General features: G+C 37.2%; 1 protein-coding gene across 2 annotated transcripts in view; it reads right to left on the reverse strand.

Moving 5' to 3' along the window:
* Positions 1–324: 324 nt before the first annotated feature.
* cars1 (cysteinyl-tRNA synthetase 1) overlaps positions 325–26,799 on the reverse strand; it is a 69,343-nt gene continuing 42,868 nt past the window's right edge. For both annotated transcript variants that reach the window (XM_052029436.1, XM_052029435.1), the window contains 9 exons: positions 24,374–24,471; positions 21,495–21,684; positions 19,396–19,464; positions 18,824–18,905; positions 16,791–16,871; positions 12,926–12,993; positions 10,829–10,888; positions 8,078–8,161; positions 325–3,700 (listed from right to left, as the gene is read on the reverse strand). In XM_052029436.1, coding sequence (XP_051885396.1) covers positions 3,566–3,700; positions 8,078–8,161; positions 10,829–10,888; positions 12,926–12,993; positions 16,791–16,871; positions 18,824–18,905; positions 19,396–19,464; positions 21,495–21,684; positions 24,374–24,471 — 867 coding nt within the window. In that variant the 3' untranslated portion in view covers positions 325–3,565. The remainder of the gene's footprint in view (positions 3,701–8,077; positions 8,162–10,828; positions 10,889–12,925; positions 12,994–16,790; positions 16,872–18,823; positions 18,906–19,395; positions 19,465–21,494; positions 21,685–24,373; positions 24,472–26,799) is intronic.

Genomic DNA, 26,799 nt, shown 5'->3' on the forward strand with positions numbered 1-26,799 from the left:
CCTGCAATCATCTGCAGTAGATTCTGCACACTGACTTGGTCGTGGATGATGGTAAATTCCACAGAAATGCTTTGACGGCCAGTCAAGGCACACCCCTGGGCTGAACCACTTCCAAAGTTGTCAACCAGTTTTAATATATGTGAATATCTGACATTCATAAACACTAAAACCTATCAGAGCTTATCCATACCATTAAAATTAAAACCAATTAAAATAACACTTAGAAACACCAGAAAACTGTTAAAACAATAAATATATTTAAGAATTCAATTTTGGGGTTAAAAAAAGAACAACTTACTTGAAATTTAGCTCTCCCCCTAGTTGCAATTCCTCTCCTTTGAAATGAATGGGTCACTGACTCGATCTAAATTGGTGCAGGTTCAGTGGACAGTTTTCTAGTAAAACTGCTGTGAAACTGCAGTAAGTTAGTATTCTGCCACTGGACCCCATGGGGAGCCAACATTAGAGTGCAGTCAGCAATTGCTGATGAGGACTTCTGAAGTAGTTCAGGACGCCTGCTTTCATGCTGCCTTCATGGGCTGGTTTTACTGTCAAAAATGAGCTTGTCTGGCATTTCAATGACCATCCCCAGTGGAATATATAAACATCTCAAGACTCTCTGGCTCATGCAGAATCAGCACACTACAGTCATTCACATATTTGCCAAGTCTGGACACTGGAGACAAGGTTAAAGACTTCCATGCCAATTTTGTTAAAAGCTTGACCTGCATCCCCGACAGGACAAATAGATCCCCTGGAGCATCTTCAATGGTAGGGTTGGGAAGAAAAGAAAACCACAAAACTGTCATCATTTCTCAGGAAAATCCAAGCCGTAAAGAAGACATTTTTATATCTCTTTCCATATATTGCTCAGAAACAGTATTTTGCCATTGTAATCTTTGTGGGTTGCACTGGTATAAATCATCAATTCCTCACAGTGAATCCTTTGCTAGGAGTCATACACTTAGATATTAGAAAATGCTTTTCTGTGGAAGAGGCTTATGGAAGAAATTCATAATTAGAAGGATAGCTGAAATAAATCCTCTGGTAATTCAGTTTATTCTTAAGAACATTTCAAAGGCAGCCTTAACTACTGCAATTCTTTTGTAATGCTGCCACAGATCCGTCAAGTGCTCATCAGATGATTTTTTAAAATCAAGTCTAAACACTTGAATGTCCACAGAAGTGCTGGACGGAATGGATAAGTTCCTTCCTCACCATGCAACACCATTGTAATGCTGAGAACAACCGCTACAGATTAGATTTCTGCTACTTTCTGCAGTGAGAATGCTACATTATATATTTGACTGTTATTTGACACTTCACTCATTTTAAGGCTCCAAAATCATAACATTGTGAATTATATGGTAGTAGTAGTATCTCTGGTTTCTCAGATATCAATTTGGTGCTCTGGAACATCAGCTCTGCATTACAGGGTTTGTAGGTTAAGTAGCAGACTTGCTTAATGCTCATTGTTCAATGTTCAAAAAGAGTTGGGTACCATATTTAAAAACACTCACTTTTGTGTTCCTTGTTGAAGTACATGAAAGGTGCCAGTTGCTAATTCATGATAATTTTCTGGTAAGCATCAGCGGTTAACTTAACATTTCAACACTTTAGCATAAAGACATTAAAGTCTTCTGCAGCAAGCTCAAAAAACAAAGGTAACACCTGGTGTGATACCGAGATCATAGACCAGTAAGTTTTTGTTGTGTGACATTGGTTTGGGCTAAGTACATCTCAGGTGGGGAAAATTTATTTTGTTTAAGTTTACTTGGGATAGGAAGTTGAGATGAGTTGTGAAGGAGTACAAAAACACAAGTGATCAGCAAAGTGTGAATCTATGGATATTGGGGGAGGATATAATTTATGATTTATCTTATGTCCGATCTCAAGATTTGCATAAGGATAATCGTCAGTTGGATGAGCTAATGTGTGTGATTGGGCACTTGTGGTTCAACACTTGAGCAAGAATTAGTATCTTAACAGAAGGACTTGAGAAAACAGATATAAAAATGAATTTATAGCTGAAAAGATTTGTAAACACTGAATATTTGATTATATACAATCTGGCTGGAAACAATGAGTAAGGCTCTCCAAATCAAAATATTAGTGGTTTATAGCTATCAACCAGAGCTGAATTTAACTCTCCTTTTCTATGATTTCCCCAATTCCACACATAGTGATTAAAACGAGAAAGGGAGAGTGAAGCTTTACTCTCCTCCTTGTTCAGTCCACAGAGATAAAAGCAATATGAGATAGATCATCAAACTATTATTAGCAGGCTAATTGATATGTATAACTCAATCCTATGTTATTAAAAAAAACTTGCCAATACATGTTTTTATATTATTGTTTGCTGCTCAATTTTCAATGCAGACAAATTAGTTAAAAGTTAGAGGCTGCATTTAAGAAAGATTGATGAAGTTTAAGTATCAAAACATCTTTTTAAATCTGGTGATTGTTGTTTGCCCCAGTTACAGAAGTGTGATAGTTTAAGTAATATGCACTTAACTCGAAGGAAGACAAAAACCTGTAGGAATCAGACAGTTGCTCCTCAATTGAAAATTATGAGAAAGACACCCAAACCCAATGTAAAAGTAATAGAAATCTTAAGATATTCTGGAGAAAATAATCTACTGTTGGATTAGGGCCCTCTGTCCACATAAATCTGAGTACAAAGTTAAACTTCAGAAAATGGAGACTTGTTTTTTTTGAGTCAGATACAAGAAAGTTTTCAAGGGAAGCTTGATCAAGGAGTATCCTGGTCCATGTCAATCTTATATTCTCAAAGCAGACTAGCAGATAACATACAATTTAAAAATATCAGACTTTCAATCAACAAATTATATCTACCCATACATCTCAAATTATTAATCAAAGCAGCATTAATTAAGATGACAGCAACATACACAATTGGTGGACGGAAAGTGATCTTATTTATTAATGGGAGAGAGAGAATATCAAACAATTAGCATGTTCTTCCCCCAAAAATAGTTTATTCAAAGATCAAGCTTCTGCAACGTTTGTGGATTTTATACTGATTAAATTGAATGATATCACTGAAGATTAAATGCTTTGCTTTTCAGATACATAATCTGAATTATTTATTCCGAGATTATCTGTAGTTTGGTTAGATGCATCAGTGATCCCTTTTATTTTGTCCCAATCTTTGGGATCACCCCCATAAGTTTATATTACATACCAGTCAGTCTTTGGCTTAACTGATGCAACCAATTACCGTTTAACGGCGACCTGCTATTAGGAACTGAATTGAACAGAATTTGGATTGCCCAATAATGTTTGGATTTAATCAACCCAGAATGGATTAAACTCAGTCCTGAATGTGAACAACAGGTGCCTAACATACTATGCCCTTCAGTCTCTCATCCTTCATTGAACAAGAACAAAGTTAACTGTTCAGACCCACGGATTTATTTGAGTCCATCAGTCAGTTCCTCTTGGCACCTCTCATCACCAAAAGTAAAAAAATAGTCTCTTTATTTGTTTATTCCCGCCATTTCTTGTGCTTCTTGCTCTTGGAAACACAGTCCCGGTAATGCATTTAGCTGGTACTGCCATTCTGCAGTGTCTGCACATATTGGTTATACAACTTCTCCTGAGTTTCGTAAACTTTCCTAAGTTTCTTGGTCTGTCCCTTGCTGAGTTCCTTACCCTCAGTATCATGAGTTGGAAATCCCTTGAAGAAAATAAACAAAACTAATGTTAAGTATTTGAAGAATAGCATAAGAAAATAGACAATGAAAAAAGTAGCCCATCAAATATGTCCTTTATAATAACCAATGTCTTTAAAGGAGTTTTGCACTTTCTGTCCTGTACCATGTCAAAAATATGCTGTAATTACTAAGTAACTTGTGGACCCAATCAACTGTCCGTATTATCTTATCTCAAGCAGGTTTGCAGTTGCACTTCTGTAATTGGCTTCAATCCCCTTCAATTAAGGAACAGTAAGTCAGAACTGGATTCAACAATGCTGCCTGTACATAAATATATCATTTAAATTATCAATCCATAGCTCTCGTAAGTTCTGCTCACTGGGTGAATGACCGATGTTACAAAATCATCGCATTTGGCCTATATACTATACAGTAAATACTGAAAGCAAGTTATTTATGCAGTTGTTCATGAAGCCAACAATGAAGAGGAATATTATTTGTTATCAAAGGAAAGTAATCCTTTCATTATTTCATGCTTCTTTAAAATACAAGTTAAACAATCTAAAGTTCAGATTTTAAATCTCTACACCATTTCCTAATGATGGAGGTATATGTTTCCATCGGTTACACTCTGGCACTTTGCTCAGATGCCTATTTTCCTACGTGAACACGGACAGTTAGTACCAATAGATATTTAATATTTTAGAGAGCAGAACAGCTCAGTGTTCTCACCTGAAAACTGCACATACAGTATCCGGCAAGGATTACCAAGTGCAATCAGGAAGGTTCACACCATGGTTTATGTTTGTTTGCCTGGTTTTGTACACAAAAACTAATTAGACTAGCTGTCACTATTTCTTCAGATGAGACAAACTCTGTATAGATTAAAGCCACAGTGCACAGGAATATTTTAGTGAGGTAGTGCTATAAAAGCATCTGTATCAGCTGTAGCTCATTGACAGCAGTGTCACTTCTGAAAGAGAAGGCTGTGGGCTTGTCCCACTCCAGAGTTAAAAATCTATGTCAATACTCCAGGAGGCACCCAGAGACAGCTACCAAGTCACAGATGTCCAGATTTCTGAGATGAAGGGAACCTTTGTGGTTTCAAGTGAATGTAAAAGATCCCACAGCATTACTTTGGAAAAGAACTACCGAAGGTTCTTGGCTGATATTTTTTCAATCACCACCTGATGAAATTTACAGGCAACCCCTGCGTTATGAGGGGCTTGTGTTCCTAGAAAATGGCCCATATCGCAATTTTTTTGTAACATGAAGCCACGTCATCTGAGCATGCACCAAGAAATGCAAATTTAAAAAAACTATTTACTTTTTATTCCACATAAATTTCATGAGAGCGAATTTTATTCTGTATCTCAAATTTTTGAGAAGTCACTTGTGAATTCTATAAGGGCAACTTTCCATTACCCGAATGGCCGTGACACAAGGGATACCTGTATTCATTATCACAATGCTGTTTATGGGAACTTGTATACAAACTGGTTGCTGTGTGTCCTAAATAACAACTATAATTTAAAACTGCTCAATGTGAAACTGAGGTGGCAAAAGAAACAATAAGCAAGTTCTTTACATTTCTCTTTATGTTTCCCAAATTTGCACTACAATTTCAGTTATGGTGGACATGCTATCAGGGTAATGCAGTATGTTATGACACTTTTGATTGTAGATCTACAGCCAATGCAAGGCATCTGTTTGATTTATGCAATAGATCATCATCAAATGCAATCATAGATTAGTATGATTACTGTTGAATCATAGATTATAAAAGTTGCCACCTGAGGGGCATCTTTTCCACACAGAGGGTGGTGGGTATATGGAACAAGCTGCCAGAGGAAGTGGTGGTGGCGGGTACAGTTATAAAATTGAAAAGACATTTAGACAGGTGCATGGATAAGAAAAGCTTAGAGGAATAAGAGCCAGGCAAATGGGACTAGCTCAGGTGGACACCTTGGTCGGCATGGATGGATTGTGCCGAAGGGCCGTTTTCTGTGTTCAGTGACTCGAATGTTATCAAGGAAATGACCATATTAGGAAGTTCTAATGTTCAGAGTTGGGGCCAAAATATGGGAAGTGCATTTGGTCTGAGAAGGTGAGTGCTCTCTCCCTGGTTCAATTATTTGAGTGGCTGGCCCATACACACTATGAAAAGAAGAAATATAAATTTCTGCTGAGGAAGGACATGTTGGAATGATGACTGAGAATGGTTCAGCCGTGATTACCCACCAACAGATTAACCTAATCTGATATTTCTCTGCAGTACCGAGGAAATGCTGCATCGTTGGAGCTGTTCTTTAGAAACATTAACTCCACTTCATTGGCATTGTTGGGATGTTGTACATTTGTTATATGATGCAATCTTCCTCTCAATTACTACATAGTCACTACAACACAGGAGGCAGGTCCAGTCTCTGTTGAACAATTCCAGTCAGTTCCATTACCCAACTCAAATCATCTGCTCACTCCACCCCATTCACCTTACAAGTTTATTTCCCTTGTGCCGATGCAGTTTTTTTCTGAAATCTTTGATGATCGGTGTTTCCACCAGCCTCATAAATAGTGCATTGCAGGTCATTACTGCATGAAAAAGTTCTTCCTCACATCCTGTTTCTCTTGCTCAAAGATTTATACCTAGCTTCAAGTTCCTTGCAGTGAACATCACCAATAGTCTGTCTTGGTCCAACCACATAGACACCATGGGCAAGAAAGCTTTCCAGCACCTCTACTTACTCAGGAGGCTAAAGAAATTTGGCATGTCCCCGTCGACCCTCACCAATTTTTAATCGATTCACCATAGAAAGCATCCTATCCGGATGCGTCACAGCTTGGTATGGCAACTGCTCTGCCCATGACCACAAGAAACTGCAGAGAGTTGTGGACACAGCTCAACACATCACAGAATCCAGCCTTCCCTCCATGGACTCAGTCTATACCTCTCACTGCCTTGATAAAGTAGCCAGCATAATCAAAGACCCCCACCTACCCCGGACATTCTCTCTTCTCCCCTCTCCCATCAGGCAGAAGATACAAAAGCCTGAAAGCACGTACCACTAGGCTCAAGGACAGCTTCTATCCTGCTGTTATAAGACTAATGATCGGTTCCCTAGCTTAATAAAATGGACTCTTGACCTCACAATCTACCTCGTTATGACCTTGCACCTTATTGTCTACCTGCGCCGCACTTTCTCTGTAGCTGTTACACTTTATTCTGCATTCTGTTATTATTTTACCTTGTACTATCTCGATGCACTGTGGAATGAATTGATCTGTATGAATGACAAGTTTTTCCACTGTACCTCGGTACATGTGACAATAATAAAGCAATTCTGATTCCAAATCTATGTCCCCTAGTCCTTATACTGTCACCTAATGGGAACAAGCTTTCTTTATCCACCTAATCTAAAACTATCATAATCTTGTATACTTGATTACGTCTCCCTTCTATTTCCTTTGCTCCAAAATGAACAACCCCAGCTTCTCAAACCTAAACTTGTAGCCAAATCCTTCATCTTGGGAACCGTTCCAGTAAATAGCCTCTTCAGCCTCTCAAGGACCTTCCTATCCTTTGTAAAGTGTTGACTATATTAGAGCACAATCCTCCAGTTGTGAGCTAACCAGAGCTTTATAAAGATTCAGCATAACTTCCTTGCTTTTGTACTCTGCACCTCTCTTTATGAAGCCCAAGATGCTTTGCCAAGTACCATCTTGTCAGCTTCGAAGATTTATGCACATGTACTGTTACTACATACTCTTTCAAACTGTGGTATTACGTCCAATATTGCCTCTCCCTATCCCTCACACTTCTCTGTATTAAATTCTATTTGCCACCAGTATGTCCATCATGCAACTTGTCTTTTTCCTGTTGCTGTGATGGGTTGATGGTTACAAGCATTAGTTAATTGGTACATAGCTGTATGACTAAAATAATAGCCACCAGGATGAGTACTGGAGACAAACAGCATTAACATAACCATTAAAATTGATGACTTCAGAAGAACAGCACCAAAGTAAATAATGGTCTCTCAATAAATCTCTCCACTTGCTCTTTTTCCAACCACATTGGAATTCAGTTCCCTGATTAAATTGGCATTCCATATCAGTAAGCCCTGTTGTTAAAAACATTTAATTATGGAAGGCATTACAGCTGTTTCTGAAAATGTTCTCAACTAATTTCTATAAGTTTGTTTTCCATCAAGAGCTCCTGAGGTAAGGCGAGGACTTTTCCCATATATCCTCATTGATATTAAAAAAAACATAGTATTTCTAATCACTCACGATTGAGATCAGCAGAGACTGAATTTGGTCTTTACAGTCTATATGCCTCTTTAAGAAGCTGTCTCTAACCAAGAAAATAGGTAAGCTAAGCTCATACGTTTAATACTTACATTTTCGTCAAACTTGGAATACTTGTCTTTTTCTAATCGGAACATCTCATTGGGAGGGATTTTCATCTTTGCTAGTTTCACTGCCTTTAAGGAGATAAATAGTGTGTTAGTCACAAGTCCCTTCACATTCAAGCAGATCCAATTGTTGGCTTTGGCAGAGTCAGATTTAAGTGTTTTGTTGCTTTGTACAGCTGCATCACTACAGAACCACCACCACAACCACTTCCACCCTTGATCTTGAGTAAGCTCAGAAGATGCTGGACCTTCACCAGTTCCTTCAATAGATGGTTAGTGCTTACAGTATTATTTTCATTCTTCTGTCCTGATGAAGGGTGGACAAGGCATAATGCTGTCTAGCTGACCAAAATTTGCCCCCTCTCCTGGAACTGCCAACTGGTCAGGCTTTCCCCACTTACCACATGCAAATACTGGTGTAATATAAAGGCATCTTCCAGGTTGCAGAAGAAAGGTCCCAAATTACTGCCATTCTAACCTCTACGCCCTACATTTTGGCTTCACCAGCATTTAGCAGTTGAAGGCTTTAGGTTGTAATCCTGAATTGCTGAAACCCAAGGCTTTCTGCCATCTTAATAACTGTTCTAGTGGTGGCCTGAACAAGTCAATTCCTTATCTTGTAGAGGCAACTCAAGGCATATCCTCGAATTACTTGATTTTCTCTGGAGGGGAGGAGGGGGAGGGGAATCACTAACGTTTGATCTAAAGAGTTAATTTTGTATCAAAACACATATGGTTTTAATTTCAGGTATTTCTGTAATCATTGAAGTATAAAAATATTTAAAGTAACACTAATTAATTAAGAAATCCATTTGACTTATCTTTACTCATCCATTCAAAGTGTATTTGGCCCAACACATCACAATCCTTAATTAATTTTTAAATGATCCAGGGTGTTTAGCTCAACCTCCACATTTTAATCTGCATTGTCAAGTTTTCTGACAGTCTTAAACGTATCTTGTGTTAGTTTTAATCTGTGTTGCCACAGTACAAGCCAACAATTAAGTGAATTAAAAACCTGATGCATTTTCCAGATGAGACAATTATAGAAAACAACTGTGCCAGAGCACTCTCCATTTTAATGCCATTTCATCTTTGATATCAATTTGATTTTATATTGTTTATAAATTGTGAAATCTAAGGTAATTTAAATGAAGCTGGAGATTTATTTGGAGTATTGTAGTTTCTCTGCTGAGAAGTAGTATATAACGAAACACAAACACTAATGATGAGAGAGCGTTATCATGATACGACATTTTGTACAGAAAGATTCCATTAATAAAGACACAAAGGAACATATAATTGGAATTTTGACATAAAACTGTGTCATAAATAGTGCAATAAGGCTTTGTAGAGATTAGGTACACATTAGATACAAATATATTTATGGATCCACTATTATCACCTTTTTACATATTAGGTATACTATATTTAGTTAACAGAAGAGATGGACAGGACAGCTTTAGTTTACTAAATAAATGTTGTACGTATGAGAGTTTATAGTTCTATACTTACAAATCCCAATTTCCCCTCTATATTTTATGATGATAAACTAGCACTTGGAAAAACATGAATAGCATAGTTCTCAGTCAAGCAACCTTCATCAATTGACACATGGAGTGACTCTTAAGGTCAAAGGATTAAGAAAGAAATATGATCCATTCATTGATATTCCAAGGAATGGAATTCTAAATTATTCAAACCAAGGCCTTAACCCAATCAAGCACAAGTCACCTATGAATGGGCATTGCTAAATCCCCAAACAGCTCTTCATGCTGCTCTGGACTCCATCAAAGGCTTGAATCGAAAAAAAATCATCTGCAATGTTTGAGGGAGGGAGGAGGTCAGTGACACTACAGGTGGAATCTGAATGATAAAGCTGTGGCTGAAATCAGTGCTTAATAGGAGTTCAGTTCCATGTCTGATAATGTAATGTTAACTGCACTTGTGTAAGTATCTGAAAATCCCACTCTGTTTGACACCCAACATCACACATATACATGCGTCTTTAAGAAGGATCGCTGAATTGGAACGTGTGGCTCCTCTGGCCAATATTCGATGCCCAGCCTTGATGCTCGCAGTGGTGGAATTGTAATTTATTGCGGTTAAGATGAACTAATTCACTGCATCTATTAGAGCTGTTGCTTTAGAACTCCAGTAACCTGAGTTTAATTTTAACTTCTGGTCCTGTCTGTGTGGAATTTGCATATTCTCCGTGTCCACGTGGGTTTCTTCCGTTTGTCTCCCACATCACAAAGAGGTGTGGATCAGTCGACTAACTGGCAATCATAGATTGCCCTTGGTATGCAGGTGAGTGGTAGAATCTGGAGGGGGAAGTTTGAGAATGTGGGGAGAATAAAAAATATGGCACTTATGCAGGATTAGTGTGAATGTTTGGCGCAGACTTGGTGGGCTGAGAAGCCCGTTTTCATGCTGTATTACCCTATGACTCTACAAGAAAATCAAACACTGGGAAATCACCGACCCAGCTGCTTACTGAGAATCCAACACGCAATTCTATTTTAATGTTAATGTTTACTGACTTTCACTGCACAGTTATGGTTAAATATAAAAAGGAAATATAAACATGTATGTACTGAGGTAAGTAGGTAGGTTGTTGCTATCTACTTGTTGTTTCCTTCTAACTCCCGTCATTTCCGTCACAGCAGATAAGATACGTGAAGCCAACTGGGTATATTGGTATGGTTACCCTGGTGACACGTGGTAAATTCTCACCTCTAGTTCTCTTTTCTTCTGGGCTGCCTCTTCCTTCTTCCTGTTTTTCGCTTCTTCAATCTGTTGAGGGAACAGCAGAGTTAGAAGAATACAATTTGTGATAAACACAATGGGCTGATTGCCTTTAACTTGGCCGCATCTTGTGCTCACACTCCACATAATCGCTGCAGCTGTACAAGACTATTGCAGCCCTTTCAATCTAATGGAGTTTAATGTATTGCTGCTGTGGACCCTTCCGCTATGAGAGACAGTTAAAAATGGTTGAAGGTGATATAAATTGAAAAAAAAATTAAAGACTCTTAAAATACAATTTCAAAACACATCTAATGTACATCAAAACATTAATTAAAATTTTAAAAAAAGTCTCATCCCTGCACTTAACTTTTCAATCTACGGGTGTTGATGAAGGAGTATTATCACATTGTGCCAACCCCATCCAAATGGATGGAATTGTGTTAGGAACACCAACATTATGCCAACCAACCACGGCTGAAGGGCCAGATACAAAGTGTTCAACTCAGCGCAACTGATCACTGTCCGGGTGCTGATGTGTGTGTGCGCGCGTGCGGTTCTTTTCCAAACTAAAGTCTAAAACTCAGTACTTTTTATTAAAAAGTTAATAAAACCAATGTTTCTCAGATTGTGAAATCTTCCTGGATTACATCAATCTTTCATGACATATTTTCCATCTAATTCTCTCTATAAGTCCTTGTATGATTTCTCACAGCCACTTTCTATGTATGTCTATTCAATATCAATAATGTATTATATTGTGCAGTTCATTAACATGAGATCTATTCTCACAGATTTGGATATCCTACAAACAACCAATTAGCAGGAGTAGGTCACTTGAGACTGGTTTGTCATTCAATAAGATCACAGGTGATATAAATGTACCCTTACCACATTTCCACATACCCCCATTAATCTTTCATTGCCTTGCTTATTAAAAATCTGTCTAACTCTGCCTTAAAAATATTCAAAGGCTCTGCTTCCATCACCCTTTAAGGAAGAGTTCCACTGGTCTCCAAACCTCAGAGAGAAAACAAAATTACCTCATTTGTATCTTAAGTGGGTGAAGCCTTACTTTTAAACAATGACCCTGCTTCTGGATTCTCCCACCAGAGGAAACATCCTCTTCACTTCTAACCCATCAAGACCCTCCAGGACCTGGTACGTTTCAATCAAGTCACCTCTAACTCTTCTAAACTCCAGCAGGTACAAGCCTGGGTTTGTCCAGCCTTTCTTTTTAAAACCGCCTATTACAGGTACATCAGTCTAGTAACCGTTCTCTGAACTGCTTCCAAAGTACTAACATCCGTCCTTAAATAAGGAAACCAGTAGTATACCCTGTCCTCCAGATGGGATCTCAACAATGCCCTATGTAACTGCAACACAACTTTTCTATTCAATTCACCTTGCAATAAACAATAAAATGATGTTAACATTCCTATTACTTGCTATACCATTCTTGGACAACCAGTTCCCTCACCATCTTAAAGCTCTGCAATCTCCCACCATTTAAGTAAAATGCTTTTTTCTTTTCACATTTCCCACATTTTACTCTATCATGCTGAGAAGAGCCAAGGTGCAAGAAACAAAACTGCATTAATCTTCCCTTGGATTCAAATGATTAACTTTTACATTTGCTCACAGGAGCCAGATGTTGCAAGGTCAGCATTCATTGTCCATCCCTAATACATGGCTTGTCAGTCCATTTCAGAGGGTGGTAGAGAATCAACTAGACTGGTGGGTATCTATGGTCATACACTGGTCAGACTTGGCAAGGACAATATTTCCCTGAAGGCATTGATGAAGAAGATGGATTTTTACATGCATCACTAGTTTCATGCTCACCATAACAGATAATAATTCTTTATTCCAGATTTACTTAACAACATGAATTTGAATTTTCCAACTTTGAATTTGCTGCCAGAGCCTTAGCCCAGACCTAAGAGACAGTGGAGACTTCAACATGGAACAGTTTGCTCAGAACTTAAAACTGGCCTATGATTGTGCAACTTGTTCATATCGTTTTGTTCAATAGTATACCTCTATCTCTCCAAGACATCCACAACCTATGGAGTTGTAATTTACCTTTTTCTTCTCTTCTCGCTCCCTCAGTAATGTCTCTCTGTCCACCAGTTTCACCACAGTGGGTAGCCCTGCAATTGCAAAGCAAGCCATCAGCAACACAGTTTAACCATTCAGACACACAGCAGCAGATTGATCCTTCCTTCTTCTAACTGGTTGCAACATCATGGGAATGGAAAGTATTCAAAAACCTTGAATAAGTGGATATTACTGGGCAGAAGTACATAAGAGAGCATTGACATCCAATACATCTGATCCCATTTCTACCTTCTACAAACACCAGTAACACGTGCATTTCCAAACCGATGTCAGATTCAACAGCAAAAGTTCAGGGTGATTTTTACACCCCCCACCCCCTCACTCTCCCATCAATTTGAAGGAAAATGAAAACACACCAACTGTCCACCTGAATATTATGCTCATCAGCACTTACTGCTGTACCAATCTAAAACTCTTGATTTCCACGATGAAAATACACAAGAATAAAATTATCAAAAATAATATCCGATATTAACCAGGTCACAGTTCCCGAGTGGAATTCACTCACTGTACATATTCATTTTCTAGAACTTGGATAAGGTCTCAAGATGATTCTTTTCTCTTCCAAATGCTCTGATTTAACAGATAGGGGATTAACCTGATATTGTTGATGAGGTGCCTCTGATGCTCCCTAATTTGTTTAAGCTACAAAAATAATTTTTTCTTTCATAAAGCAATCATTAAGTTACTCCAAAAGCTCAAAATAGAGTTCCACTGTAGCAATATAAGCCTGAAGATACAAATTTAATCTCTTGCCATTATTGAATTAATTGTCCACACAAAGGCAACATTTACAATTAGCTTCGAGATTGAAAGCCCTAAATTTATATCTGCGATTAAAATGACTTATTATACACCTATGGCTTCAATACTTACTAATAATCAAAGATCTCCTTTGTTTAGGTTTTTGAGGTACTAGACAAGGTTGCTCGTTAAGCCCTTTATTATTTGATATTGCTTTAGAACCCTTAGTTATTGCACTCCGGGACACTTCAAATATATGTGGCATTACTCGCGGACAGAAGATTCATAAGATAACTCTACGCAGATGACCTGTCACTTTATATTTCTAATCCAGAAGAATCTATCCCCGCAGTACTATCACTACTAGATCAGTTTAGTGTTTTTTCTGGCTATAGATTAAATCTTAATAAGAGCGAACTTTTTCCATTAAATATGCAAACCCCAATTTATAGGCAATTACCTTTTAGATTGGTAACTGACTATTTTATGTATTTAGGTATTAAAATTACCAAGAAACATAAGGACTTATTTAAAGCTAATCTATTGCCTTTAATTGACCATGTTAAACAATTATTTACTAAGTGGTCCCCACTGTCTTTATCATTGGTATGCTGAATTAATGCAGTTAAGATGAATATTTTACCAAAATTTTTATATTTATTTCAAGCGATTCCAACTTTTGTCCTGAAATCTTTTTTTGACACTACTGATTCTAAAATTCTTTCATATATTTAGCAGAATAAAAACCCAAGGTTAAGTAAGAAGTATTTACAAAAACTAAAAAAGGATGGTGGTATGGCCCTGCCTAACTTTAGATTATATTATTGGGCAATTAATATCAGATATTTAATTTTTTGGATACAAGATTCAGATGTAATTCAATGTCCCAAATGGGTACACCTTGAGCAGCAATCAGTACTTGAATTTTCATTAGTTTCTATTTTAGGAGCTTCACTCCCTTTTGCACTTACCAAATTAAGTAAACATATGATTAACCCAATTGTTAAACATACAATACAAATATGGTTTCAATTTCATAAATTTTTTGGATTGAATAAATTTAACTTGTCAAGTCCCATTCAATCTAATTTCTTCTTTCAACCATCCAGAGTTGACTCAGCTTTTTCCATATGGAAAGGGAAGGGAATAGTATGTTTTCGTGATTTATTCATTGATAACTGTTTTTCATCTTTTCAACAATTGTCTGACAAATACAATTTGCCTAGATCACACTTTTTTCGATATTTGCAGATTAGAAATTTTTTAAAAGCTACTATACCCTCTTTTCCGACACCTTGCAAAACTGAAACTACTGAAAGAATTTTAGGTCTTAATCCTTATCAGAAGGGCTTGATAGCAATAATCTATGATTTAATTATGAAAATACGTCCAGAATCACTGGACAAAATTAAGAAACAATGGGAAAGCGAACTCCAGACATCTTTACCTACAGAGACTTGGAAGAAAATTCTTCATTTAGTTAATACATCTTCAATGTGTGCCAGACACTCGTTGATACAGTTTAAGGTAGTTCACAGGACCCATATGTCAAAAGATAAGCTAGCTCGTTTTTATCACCATATAAATCCTATATGTGAAAGATGTAAATCGAATGTGGCTTCTTTGACACATATGTTTTGGTCCTGTCCTCTTCTGGAAAAATATTGGAAAGACACTTTTAACATTATTTCAAATGTATTGAAGATTGATTTACAACCTCACCCTATCACTGCAATTTTTGGATTACCAAGGATAGAGTCTGGCCATTTATCTGCTTCCACTAACCGTATGATTGCCTTTGTTACATTAATGGCTAAATGATCCATTTTGCTTAAATGGAAGGATCCAATACCCCCTACTACTTTTCAATCATCCTCTCAAACCAAATCATGTTTAAACTTGGAAAAAATTAGGAGTGGTACTGTTGATCCTTCACTTAAGTTTGAAGATATTTGGAGTCCATTTATTCAATATTTTCACATGATATAGATCCCTTTTCAATAACTTTCCAACTTAGAGGAACGGAGTTGACAACATAATATTGCTCTGTTTCTACTGAGAAATTTTAACCCAGCCCTTTTTTCTTTTTTTTTGTTTTTTTAAAATTTTTCTGTTTAGTTTAGTTTGATATATTGTTTATAATTTTTCTTATGGATTTGTTTTTTTTAAAAATTTATATAATAAATCTTTTTCTTTCCTTTCTTTTATATTATATTAATTTACTAAGAGATCGTTGGATCTACAGATTTTTTTAAATTTTATTGTTCTTTATGATTACTTATGCCATGATTACTTATGATTACTTATGTAATACAAAGAGATCTCCTGATCTCTTTGTATTACATGTACAAACAATGATGTTATATATTAATTTGTATTAATTTGAAAACTAATAAAAAGATTGAAAAAGAAAGAGATTGAAAACTGGAGGAGATATTTTTCTGAAAGATTTGTTGCAGTAGTGTCCACTTAGTGCAAGGCAATAAAATTAAAGCACTTTGTTGAAGGAATCTTCACAGCGAGTCTGCTGCCAAGTAAGAATGCACCAAGGGACATTGCAATTAACAAAAAGTACAATGAAATGGTTAAGAAAGATATGAAGTTCTTTTCAAATGGGAAGAAAGATGGTGGGGGGGGGGGTAAGGCGGAAACTATATTTTTTGAACTGATTGATCTGGCTGATGGTTAAAAAGGGGATAAAAGACAAGGCCTTGTGATCAGGCATTGCTAGGCTGAATTTCAAAAATCTGTAAGACGCACAAAAATTTAAGGAAGTTGCTTCTCAATGTGATGCGGGTGGGGAAAAAAGTTGTAATTAAGAATTCAATACTGTTAGCACATGACTATTTTGTTAGTGTGTGGCATTCTATCAACACTTAGCAAATTTGAATTACCAAAATCTATGACTGGTAATGAAACAGAAAATGCTGATGATACTCAGCAAGTCAAGCAGCATTAGTGGATGGAGAAACAGTTAATGTTTCAGGTTGGTAAGTATCTCCGATATTTTGTTTTTATTTCAGATTTCCACCGTCTGCAGTTTTTTTGCTTCTACAAGGTGTAGACTGACCAGTTTCACACGTACCTTCATGGTCCTCAAAACGGACTCCAAGTTCTGGAAGTATATCATCTCGAAGACCATCACAGAGCTGCAAAACCTCACTGACTGTAACATAGAAAGAATTAGTCAACACTCATTTCGGATAGCATCAGAATCAGACAGTACTCATCTCCAAACCATTTCCTTTGCCTTCTTGTTAGTTATTGAAGTGAGAGATATTAGTGCCAGGAATACAAGGTTAAATAAAGAGGTATTGAGCAGATTGAGGCAACCTGCACTCTGTGCTGTGAAGCAGTCAGATGAGGTACATCAAGATTAGGTATATTAAGACAAAGATTAAAGCTTTGTTTTTACATTACACAATAAATTCTTTATCTATGAGCATCCCATATTTGCCCATTATTGTGGCAAGGCCAAGTTCATCATGTTGGGTTCATTCCTACCTGGATCAGCACTGACATCCTTCTCGCTCAATTGAACTATGACTAAACACCAAGAGACAAAACTCTCATTCAATCAATAACTACATCACAGGGTTCAAAGGACAGCAATGAATTCCCCCTTACGATCATTTCCTATTGAGGACTCAAGTTTCTCAGCTCATATAATTGATATGTTTTGGATCAATTCTTCAAAATTACAATAGTTCAAAGAATTTAAAACAAAACCCAACAATGTGTCAACTTTGAGTACGAATTGGCAATTCAGGTTCAGATTACTTAAAGCAAATAGAAGTGCAGTGTTGTGGGGAACTGGAAGTTGTTGTATTCCCTACAGCACTGCACCTCTGGTAGCTGAAACATTTCAATTATGTGATAATTGCTTCATTACACTCGCTCTCAATCCTTTCTCCCTCCTCAACCAGATTAGTCTCAGAAAAAATACCTCACAAATCTCTTGGTGCAATAAACAGTACTAATGAGACTGGGAATAATGATGTGCAGATTATTGACTTCAGTACCACCAAAACACAATTATTTTGTTGGTGTGCCACAATCTCACTATCTTTAGAAATTATGACCGGTTGGGAGTTCAAGATTTGTCAAGTCTCCTTTAACGAATTTCATTATATTGGTTTGCTAGTTACAGCCTATTTGTGCCAACATTGGCTTCGTGTCCCTGGAAGGTATAGAACAAAATATTGGTAAAACAGCAGAAACAGCCCTTGGTACATAATACATCAGCTTGGAAAGGAGTTGGAATTGACAATGCTCATCACTTATCAAGTTAAGTGTCTTCCAGGAATGAGTCAGATACTTAAGAATGAAGGTAAATGTTGTGGGGTAAGTACCTGAGCTAGAAGTCCACCTTGCCAGTCGTTTCCCTACAACTAGATGAGTGAGATAGTTTTGGTTGTTGAATTGACAATTGATCTTCCTCGGTGCCTAAATTCACACTGTAAAAACAGATCGCCCAGAGGGGAAATTAGGAGTGTGTGTGTGTGTGTGTGTGTGTGTGTGTGTGTGTGTGTGTGTGTGTGTGTGTGTGTGTGTGTGTGTGTGAGCGAGAGAGAGAGAGAGAGAGAGAGAGAGAGAGAGAGAGAGAGAGAGAGAGAGAGAGAGAGAGAGAGAGAGGGTTCCTGGGCAAGTGTGATGGAATAACTTCTTCACCATCTTCCTTGATTATTTATAAAAGCCAATTGAAAGTCAAAGTGGTGGAGATTCCATGTTATCCACTGAATGGAAAAGAATTGGTGAATTGCAAGTAGCGACAAGTGTTAAGTGGAATGCTCATTGGAAACAAAATAGTGTTTTATTGGATTTGCCATTCTGTACTACGAAATATCAAATAAATAAAGGAAATAAAGTTGTGGTATGATCTGATCTACATGGCCAAAAAAGATAAAACAAGTCAAGGAAGGCCTGCCCAAACTGTAATGTTCTGATCAGTCCTCACTTTAAGCATTGCAAAGCTGTAATTAACAATTGCAGCTTCTTCCAGTTTCATTACACAGGCTACTGCTCGTATCTAGGCTAATTTAAAGAAACATTTTGATCATAGAATGTTAGGCATGAGAAGGACACACAAGAATAAAGGCTAATTCATTATCTTCCTACCTTTCTTCTCTCGGGCAATTTGTCGTACACTTTCACGAAATTCTGACAGTACTTTCAGGTATGGCATTACTGTGGTTTCCAGCTGCATGAGGAACACAAAGTTACAGGTAGATGTAGCAGAAATTGACTGACGGCTCTAGCATAGTATTAACTTCCTCCCAGTTTCAATACATATTGGTAACTTATCTTGACACATTACACAAGAACAGACCTCTCTGGGATGGTCATTTAGTCAGTTTTCTCCGGCAATTATACACTTCCCATGTGATTCCCATGGCCAGTGTAAAGTAATACTGATACGTGTCAAACTTAGCTGAGTGGTAACCTGCGATTCACAAGATTGTGGGATCACATCCCACTCAGGACTTGAGCACAGAATCAGGGGTCACAGTGCCAAACCATTGGAAAGTGTTGCCTGCTAAATGAAATGTTAAATCAAGCATCCATCTTTCTTCTCAGGAGGATGGAAAAAAAATACATTGGGATTTCAAATTAGGTTAATCTTTTTGTTGCATTACAGAATACTTCAGCGTTGAAGCAATACCTTTTTGGAGAGAATGAAAAATACTTACATTTAAATTCTTATCATCTCCTCCAACAGGGAACCCGATGGGCTCTTCACCCTCTATTGCTCCAAAAATCTGATTGATAAATGGGAACATAAAAACAATCAAGTTTATGATTTCTTCTTCCACTGCCAGGGTTACAAGCCTTGACAAATGATATTCTTTATCATTCACACCTCAAAAACAAAGTTCTTCCAATACATCTAAATCTTTCACCTTTTATCACACCTCTGTAAGCCAACACTTATTAAGCTAATAAGCTAATCACTGTTTGAATTTTTTTCATTTTCTCTTTTTCCTAACAAAGTGTATAACATCATATTATCCCACAATGTAATTCACTATCCACTTGTTCACATTCCTTTAAAGACTTTTTGCATCTTCCTTACACCAGTTTTGCAGCACCTGCAGACTCTGTAGTTTCATCAATATAAATAATGAATCATTGGACCTACTACTACTGATCCATGGGGCTTCCCATTAGTAACAGTATGCCAACCTACAAAATATTTATTTATTCCTACACTTTTTCTGCCCTTTAACTAATCCCTCTGCAATTGCTCACTGCAGCCAAAAAGTTCTATTTTAACTTCATCAGTCCACAGGACTTGTTTCCAAAATGCATCAGGCTTGTTTAGATGTTCCTTTGCAAACTTCTGACGCTGAATTTTGCGGTGAGGACGCAGGAAAGTTTGGAGAAAAAAGGGTGCAGAATTTCATGAAAAGAACACCTCTCCAACTGTTAAGCACAGGGGTGGATCGATCATGCTTTGGGCTTGTGTTGCAGCCAGTGGCACGGGGAACATTTCACTGGTAGAGAAAAGAATGAACTCAATTAAATACCAGCAAATTCTGGAAGCAAACATCACACCATCTGTAAAAAAGCTGCAGATGAAAAGAGGATGGCTTCTACAAAAGGATAACGATCCTAAGCACACCGCAAAATCCACAATGGACTACCTCAAGAGGCACAAGCTGAAGGTTTTGCTATGGCCCTCACAGTCCCGACCTAAATATCATCGAAAATCTGTAGATAGACCTCAAAAGAGCAGTGCATGCAAGACAGCCCAAGAATCTCACAGAACTAGAAGCCTTTTGCAAGGAAGAATGGGTGAAAATCCCCCAAACAAGAATTGAAAGACTCTTAGCTGGCTACAGAAAGTGCTTACAATCTGTGATACTTGCCAAAGGGGGTGTTACTAAGTACTGACCATGCAGGGTCCCCAAACTTTTGCTTTGGGCCCTTTTCCTTTTTTGTTATTTTGAAACTGTAAAAGATGGAAAAAAATAGTAATCTTGCTTAAAATATTAAAGAAATGTGTCATCTTTAACTTTATGCCGTTTGGAAATCAGGTCATCTTTTACTCGTTTAGCTATTCACAGTTAAGAGATTTTGACCAGGGGTGCCCAAACTTTTGCATGCCACTGTATATATCCATCCAGAAGTTTTGTGGTCAACATTACGTGTACAAGTTAGAAAAACAGATATTTAACCGAATTTGAATTACACAGATGCTGTGGTGATAACTAAATAACTTGCGTCTGAGTTTTTAGTTTGGGTTACTAGTCTGGTAACTTAACCACTGCATCACCACTGCTCCATTCTTATCCACCAACCTATTTTTTCCAATCTGATTTGATAGTCTATCTGACAATTACCTACCTCATGATTGACCTGGATTATCCTGAGAAATGCTGTGTTACTACCTGAAAATTCAGTACTACCTCAGAAGCAGGTACAAAAATGGAAATTCCAAACTTCCCAAGAGGTCCCTCATTCCAGCTACACTCTGACTTAAGAACTCCTCGAGGAGTCTAGCTATGCTAGAAAGTCTGCCTTGGTAAACACAATGTTAGATCTGACAAAGGCTCCATTCATTTAAATGGTGCAGGGAAGTAAATTTCAGATATTTTACTTAGTTTTGCATTAAATTAATAATATTCAATTGTTTTTTTCGTGGTAAAAATTAAATTACAATTCTACGATTAAGTATCAATGGCTTTGGAAATTTTGGCATGTTGAAGTTGCATGTTAAATGTTAAGGTGACTATCTATGACCCACTCTGCAGGACACAAAATAGCACACTATGTCCCATTGTCTTACCTTCAGCATCTCTGTGAGGTAAGTTGCAATAGTTCTCAGCAGCATGCGATTTGGTAACTCTTTGTTGCTTTTCTTTGCTGCAATGTACGTGTTACACTGGCTCACAAGGGCACGCAGATCCTCCATTACCGTGCGTGTGTCTATGTTGTCGCACAGTGCTCTGTGCACAGCTGCTTTCTTCTCATAAAATCTTTAATTGAAAATAATAAAATATTAATTATAAAACTATATACTTGATACTTATTCCTATTTGCAAACATATCTCAAAGATTTTTCAAGTCTTGAATCGTGACTGGACAACCAGGGATTTAAAGTTTCAAGGAAAGGCTTGGAAATAAGGCCAATTGGTGAGAGAAATACTTCACTTCTGTCCTTCATATTCAGAAGCAATCACAAATTAATACACATGAAATAAAAGACCAATACATTTAAAAAAGCTAAAAAAAAACTAAATTATTATTTGTATTTGCATAGTGTTCATTTAGTAAAAGCAACTTACCTTACCACTCTTCCTTGAGCTGTAAAATCTCCGTTGAAATTAATGGGTTTACAGGTACCGCCAGGTTTAACATGACACAAGATCTGTGAGTAGGTTTCCCAGTGTACATACTGGGGAACCTCAGCAAGTCTGCACTTCAGCTACTGGAGTCCAGCGGCAGAGAGTACTGAGAGGCTCATAGGCTAGAGTTAATCTGCAACTCAGGGGCTTCCACTTTTGGACATATAGTATGTGAAGTCCCAAACTTGTCATTTATCGGAATACTGTAGAATTGCTGGCATTTTCTCAGCAAGAATCACCTCAATGCAATTTTTTAAAAACCCAAACAAAACAGGAAAACAATGATGCTAAGTTTCTTTCTTTGCCACTATTTGGTTTAAAAAATGTTTCTTTTTCCAAAAAGGCCCCACACTCTAGGACTGAACATTTATATACAAACCAACAACTTGACTGTAGAGGCAGAAAGTCAACTGTGATTTCCTTAATATACTTATATTTTAATTACAATACTGTGACACTGGAAAATGTTCACATTAATACTCAAAAGTTATCACCTATCAAAAGTTAGTACATTGCCTTGTGAAATTGACTTTTTAAAGCTGATCAGAATAGATTGCTGTCAAATAAATACTTCACTTCATTCCTCCAGTTTTCCTGTGTTGTCAACCTGCATGTTTGACACCAGTTTTGTTTGCGCTCCCCTTTTCTCCAGTTTATTTCTAGGGAGACAAAATTGCTGTCTTTAATCCCTCATAAACTGTTCCCCATCCCTGATCACCATCTCAAGCCAGATCATCATGTTTGCAAACACACCATACTTCGAAAGCCAAGTTTCCAACTTTATACCCTTTTTGTCAAAAAATAAAAACACAAAATGCTGTAAATACTCAGCAAGTCAGACAGCATCTGTAGAGACACAACCAGAATTAACATTTCAGGTTGGTTCATGAGCTCTGAAGAAAGGTTATCAACCTGAAACATTAACCCAGTTTCTCCCTCCAGAGATGTTGTATGACTTGCTGAGTATTTACAACATTTTCTGTTTTTATTTTAGATTTCTAGCATTTGCACTTTTTTCTTGCTTTTTTTCTTTCCATTATCTTCTACTTCCTTGAACTCATTTATGCCGTCAGACCTTCTGCCACTGAAATCATCAACCATGAGTCATGACCAGACTATTCTCATGATCTCCTCTTTCCCACCCTCAAAAAGTTTAGTTTGTTTTAGTTATAATGTCCATAACTTATCGTGAACTATGTTTGCCTGTCACCAGTTCTTCGTGACTTGTTGAAGCTCCATTACAACCTTTGGCAATTATTCTGTCATACTGGAGTTCCCTGCCAAACTGTCAGCATCACTTCCCTTCTGTGCCAAGATCCTTCTTAAACCAAACTTTTTGACTAAGTTGTTGGCAACATCCAAAATCTTCATCGACTTATTTGGCAATTATTCATCTGTCATCATTTGTCACTTACAGGCAAGGCCACCATTTGTGCCCATCTAATTGCTGCTGAAACGAATGATTCATTTACTCTCTACAAGACATTAATGAATCAGTTGGGGTTTCACGATGACCATTACTGATACTAGAGTTTCATTTTAGATTGAATTAATTTATTGAACTAAAATTCACTAGGATTTAAATTTGTAACCCCAGAATCCTAAACCTCTGCATACTAATCATGAAACACAGTCATAATTAAGGATCAAGTGTTCTGGGATGATTATAGATGTTAAAGGAAGACATTACATTATTAATCCTATTATAGATTTTACATAGCTAAAAATATGAATTGTTTGAGTTTTAAACAGCTTGCAGGTGAAACTTAACTCCACATTTACTTACTTTCGGGACAGCTTATTATTAGACCAGACAATTACTAATGAAAGACAACTTTATTTTATTAATCCCAGATGTTGCAAGGAAGTGTTCCCATGGATCCCATCTGGATGTTCTTTTGCCCGAGTATCCCTTCAGGAATTTGCTTAAACTACTCCCCAGCTTTGCAAGGATATCATACGTGCAAAATGTCTTACTCAAAAGAGGACAAAGTCAGTTCTTTGATGCAACACAAAATCGATAAAGGACAGGAGCATGGACAGGATTTGTGGATAACTTTGCTTTTAGCCATTGTTTATAAGAAAATCACAATGTCACTGAGCCTACTAATTGCACCAAAACTGCTACTCTGAATGAAATCAGCAAACACAACACACCAGAAATCAAAACCAGGCTTTTTTAAAATTGATTCCACTGGACACAATACATAATTCAATGATCAATCAACAGAGTTGTAATTATGTCTAACCTTTCAGCAGTGGTTGATTACAAAAAAATTTATGGTCCACGCCCACCCCAGATCAATGAGTTGATACCTACCTTTCGTTGAGCGCCACCTCTTTCTCTTCCCACTTTTCAAACTGTCCCGTGATATCTGTTGGAGTTCGCAAAATATCTTTGACATTCAAGAAGAACTCCTGAAAAACGAATATTGCTAGTCTCAGAAGGACACTTAAATAACCTGGAGGGTATCTACCATAAAGGCTACGTGCATACACAATGAATTCAACTGAGTGTATTTCACCATTAAACATTCTCACCACTCCTTATCATGCATAGTCACAAAAAAATGCAAGGGAAGTTACAAGTAGGAATGGAGGGTATGATAAACTATTAGCCAGAATATTTTTCTGTAGGCACACATCAATAGTGTGCAAGAAGTTAGTGCTGGGATAAGTCAATTAGAAGGTGAAAGGGTCAAGATTTCTGGGGTATGTTGCAAATAGCAGAGATATTGATTGAGTAACTGGTTTCATTTTTTTTTAATGGGGGTTTTCACTATTAAGATTGTAGAACATTAAATGACACAGAACATTTAGTGCAGGGTACTAATCTCTGAGACTTCACCTTCCCCACCCATGCAAAGCTCTCCCCATCACCACCAACACCACCTTCCACAAGCAATCTCTTCCTAGCTCACTTCCTTCATGATTTCTGGTTTGCATGATGCCAGAAAAATCAATCACGGAGGCCTACTTTACTGCTCATGGGGCCTCCTATGCCGTAGAATAACAGAGTTTGCACTTTAGGGACAGTCCCTTCAAGAGGACAAAAAGAACAAATCCAAAGATTCTGTGGGCTGTAGATCATAGTCTAAGTGTCCTTGGCCTAGTGGAATAAGTTTAGTCATAGCTTGTTGACTAATAGTACTTTGGCTATACACTGTGATAAAAGGACACAAAACTGTTTTCCTTTTCAACTAGATAAAATAAAGTGGGTATAGGATGAAAATTAAACAAAAACTGCAGTTGCAGGAAATCTGAACTAACACTAAAACACTCAGAAGGTCAGGCAGCATCTATAGAAAGAGATACTGAGTCAACTAGGTACACGGGATGTTTGAAAGGCCAGGAATGGTGTTTTGAGACACTTTTAAGGATCTTGTAAAATGTTCCCAAAATGTAATGGCAGCAATCAAGTTATGCAGACCAAGGTATTCATGAAGAATGCTGTTCTCTGCTTGCTTGGACATTGGAGATTTACATTCTGCAAGCTTGAGTGGTGACTGATGTTAATCCTTTGTGCTATTATGAACAAGAAAGAATGCAATGATCTAATCGAAACAGAAATCACCTTGTGAACTTTTCTTTAATTAAAAACCAGGTACAAAGATTGAAAAGTTTCACATTAGATTTACCTTTTACTTAATTCACAAACAAGTTAACATCCAATTCAAAAATGACATTACCATTTGCCAGGATTTATCATGAATGGATAAGGAATTTAAAAATAACAAATAAAATTCCTCAATGTACCTCAAAACAAATAACACAAAAGGAGATGATACTTAATACAGAATTGGAGGGGAGAGATGGATTAATGTGTGTGAAACAGGCAGTGAAACCATGCTGAATAAATGTATTATGTCACCACCAGAGATGATCAGTTATAGTTATAAGGGGAGGTTAGATGGGTTGGAGGTCCAAGAAGCTTGGGTGACCAGAGAGGTTTTTGTTATGTTTTGATGATGTAAACAGCAATAGTTTGTTTATACTGACCACTCAGATGTTAAAAAGGCATTAAAGATCTTGTCAAAGAGAATTAACTTGGAGGTTAAAATGTAGATTTCTGTGCCACAAGTTATTATATGCATAGAGTCCATTCATTTTATTAAAATGGAATTAGATTATTTATTTATATGGGAACCAGCAAGAGAACTGGATTAGTTTTGGTGGTTTATGGAGAAAAATACATCTTCAGGGGAAAAATAACCACCTCCTGTTTATGAGAGAATTTCTAGACTAACTTTATAAAAACTTTGAATTCATTAAGCTTTATTCAAATTTCACTATGTCAGCCAATGCTAAAATAAACAAGATATCATCCACTTGGACCTAAAGAGGATAGATTATTTTAAGTATCGGCAAGATAGAAACTGTGGAGTCTCAAAGAGATGTGGGCCCATGTACACAGACCCTTCAAAAAAGTCACGGAGAGTTAGAAGCTAATTAAAAAGCGAAAGGAATGCTGGTCTTCATATCCCTGCGTGGGGTTAGTTGTCCTATAGCTATTCCAAGTCTTGTTTAGACAAGACCTGGAGTGGTTCTGGGTGCCACAACTTAGGAAGCTTATATTATTCTTGGAGGGAATGTAGTATGGACTCTCCAGAATCAACATGGAACCCAAGGGCTAAATTACAAGGAAAGGTTACACTTACAAAGGTTGAATTCATTAGGTTTAGAAGATTATTGTAGAAGTTGGTCATAGTTTCCAAGATAGTAAAGGCAACAATTAGGGTAGACAGA

Source organism: Pristis pectinata, chromosome 14 (genome assembly GCF_009764475.1).
Source record: "Pristis pectinata isolate sPriPec2 chromosome 14, sPriPec2.1.pri, whole genome shotgun sequence".
NCBI classification, from domain to species: Eukaryota; Metazoa; Chordata; class Chondrichthyes; order Rhinopristiformes; family Pristidae; genus Pristis; species Pristis pectinata.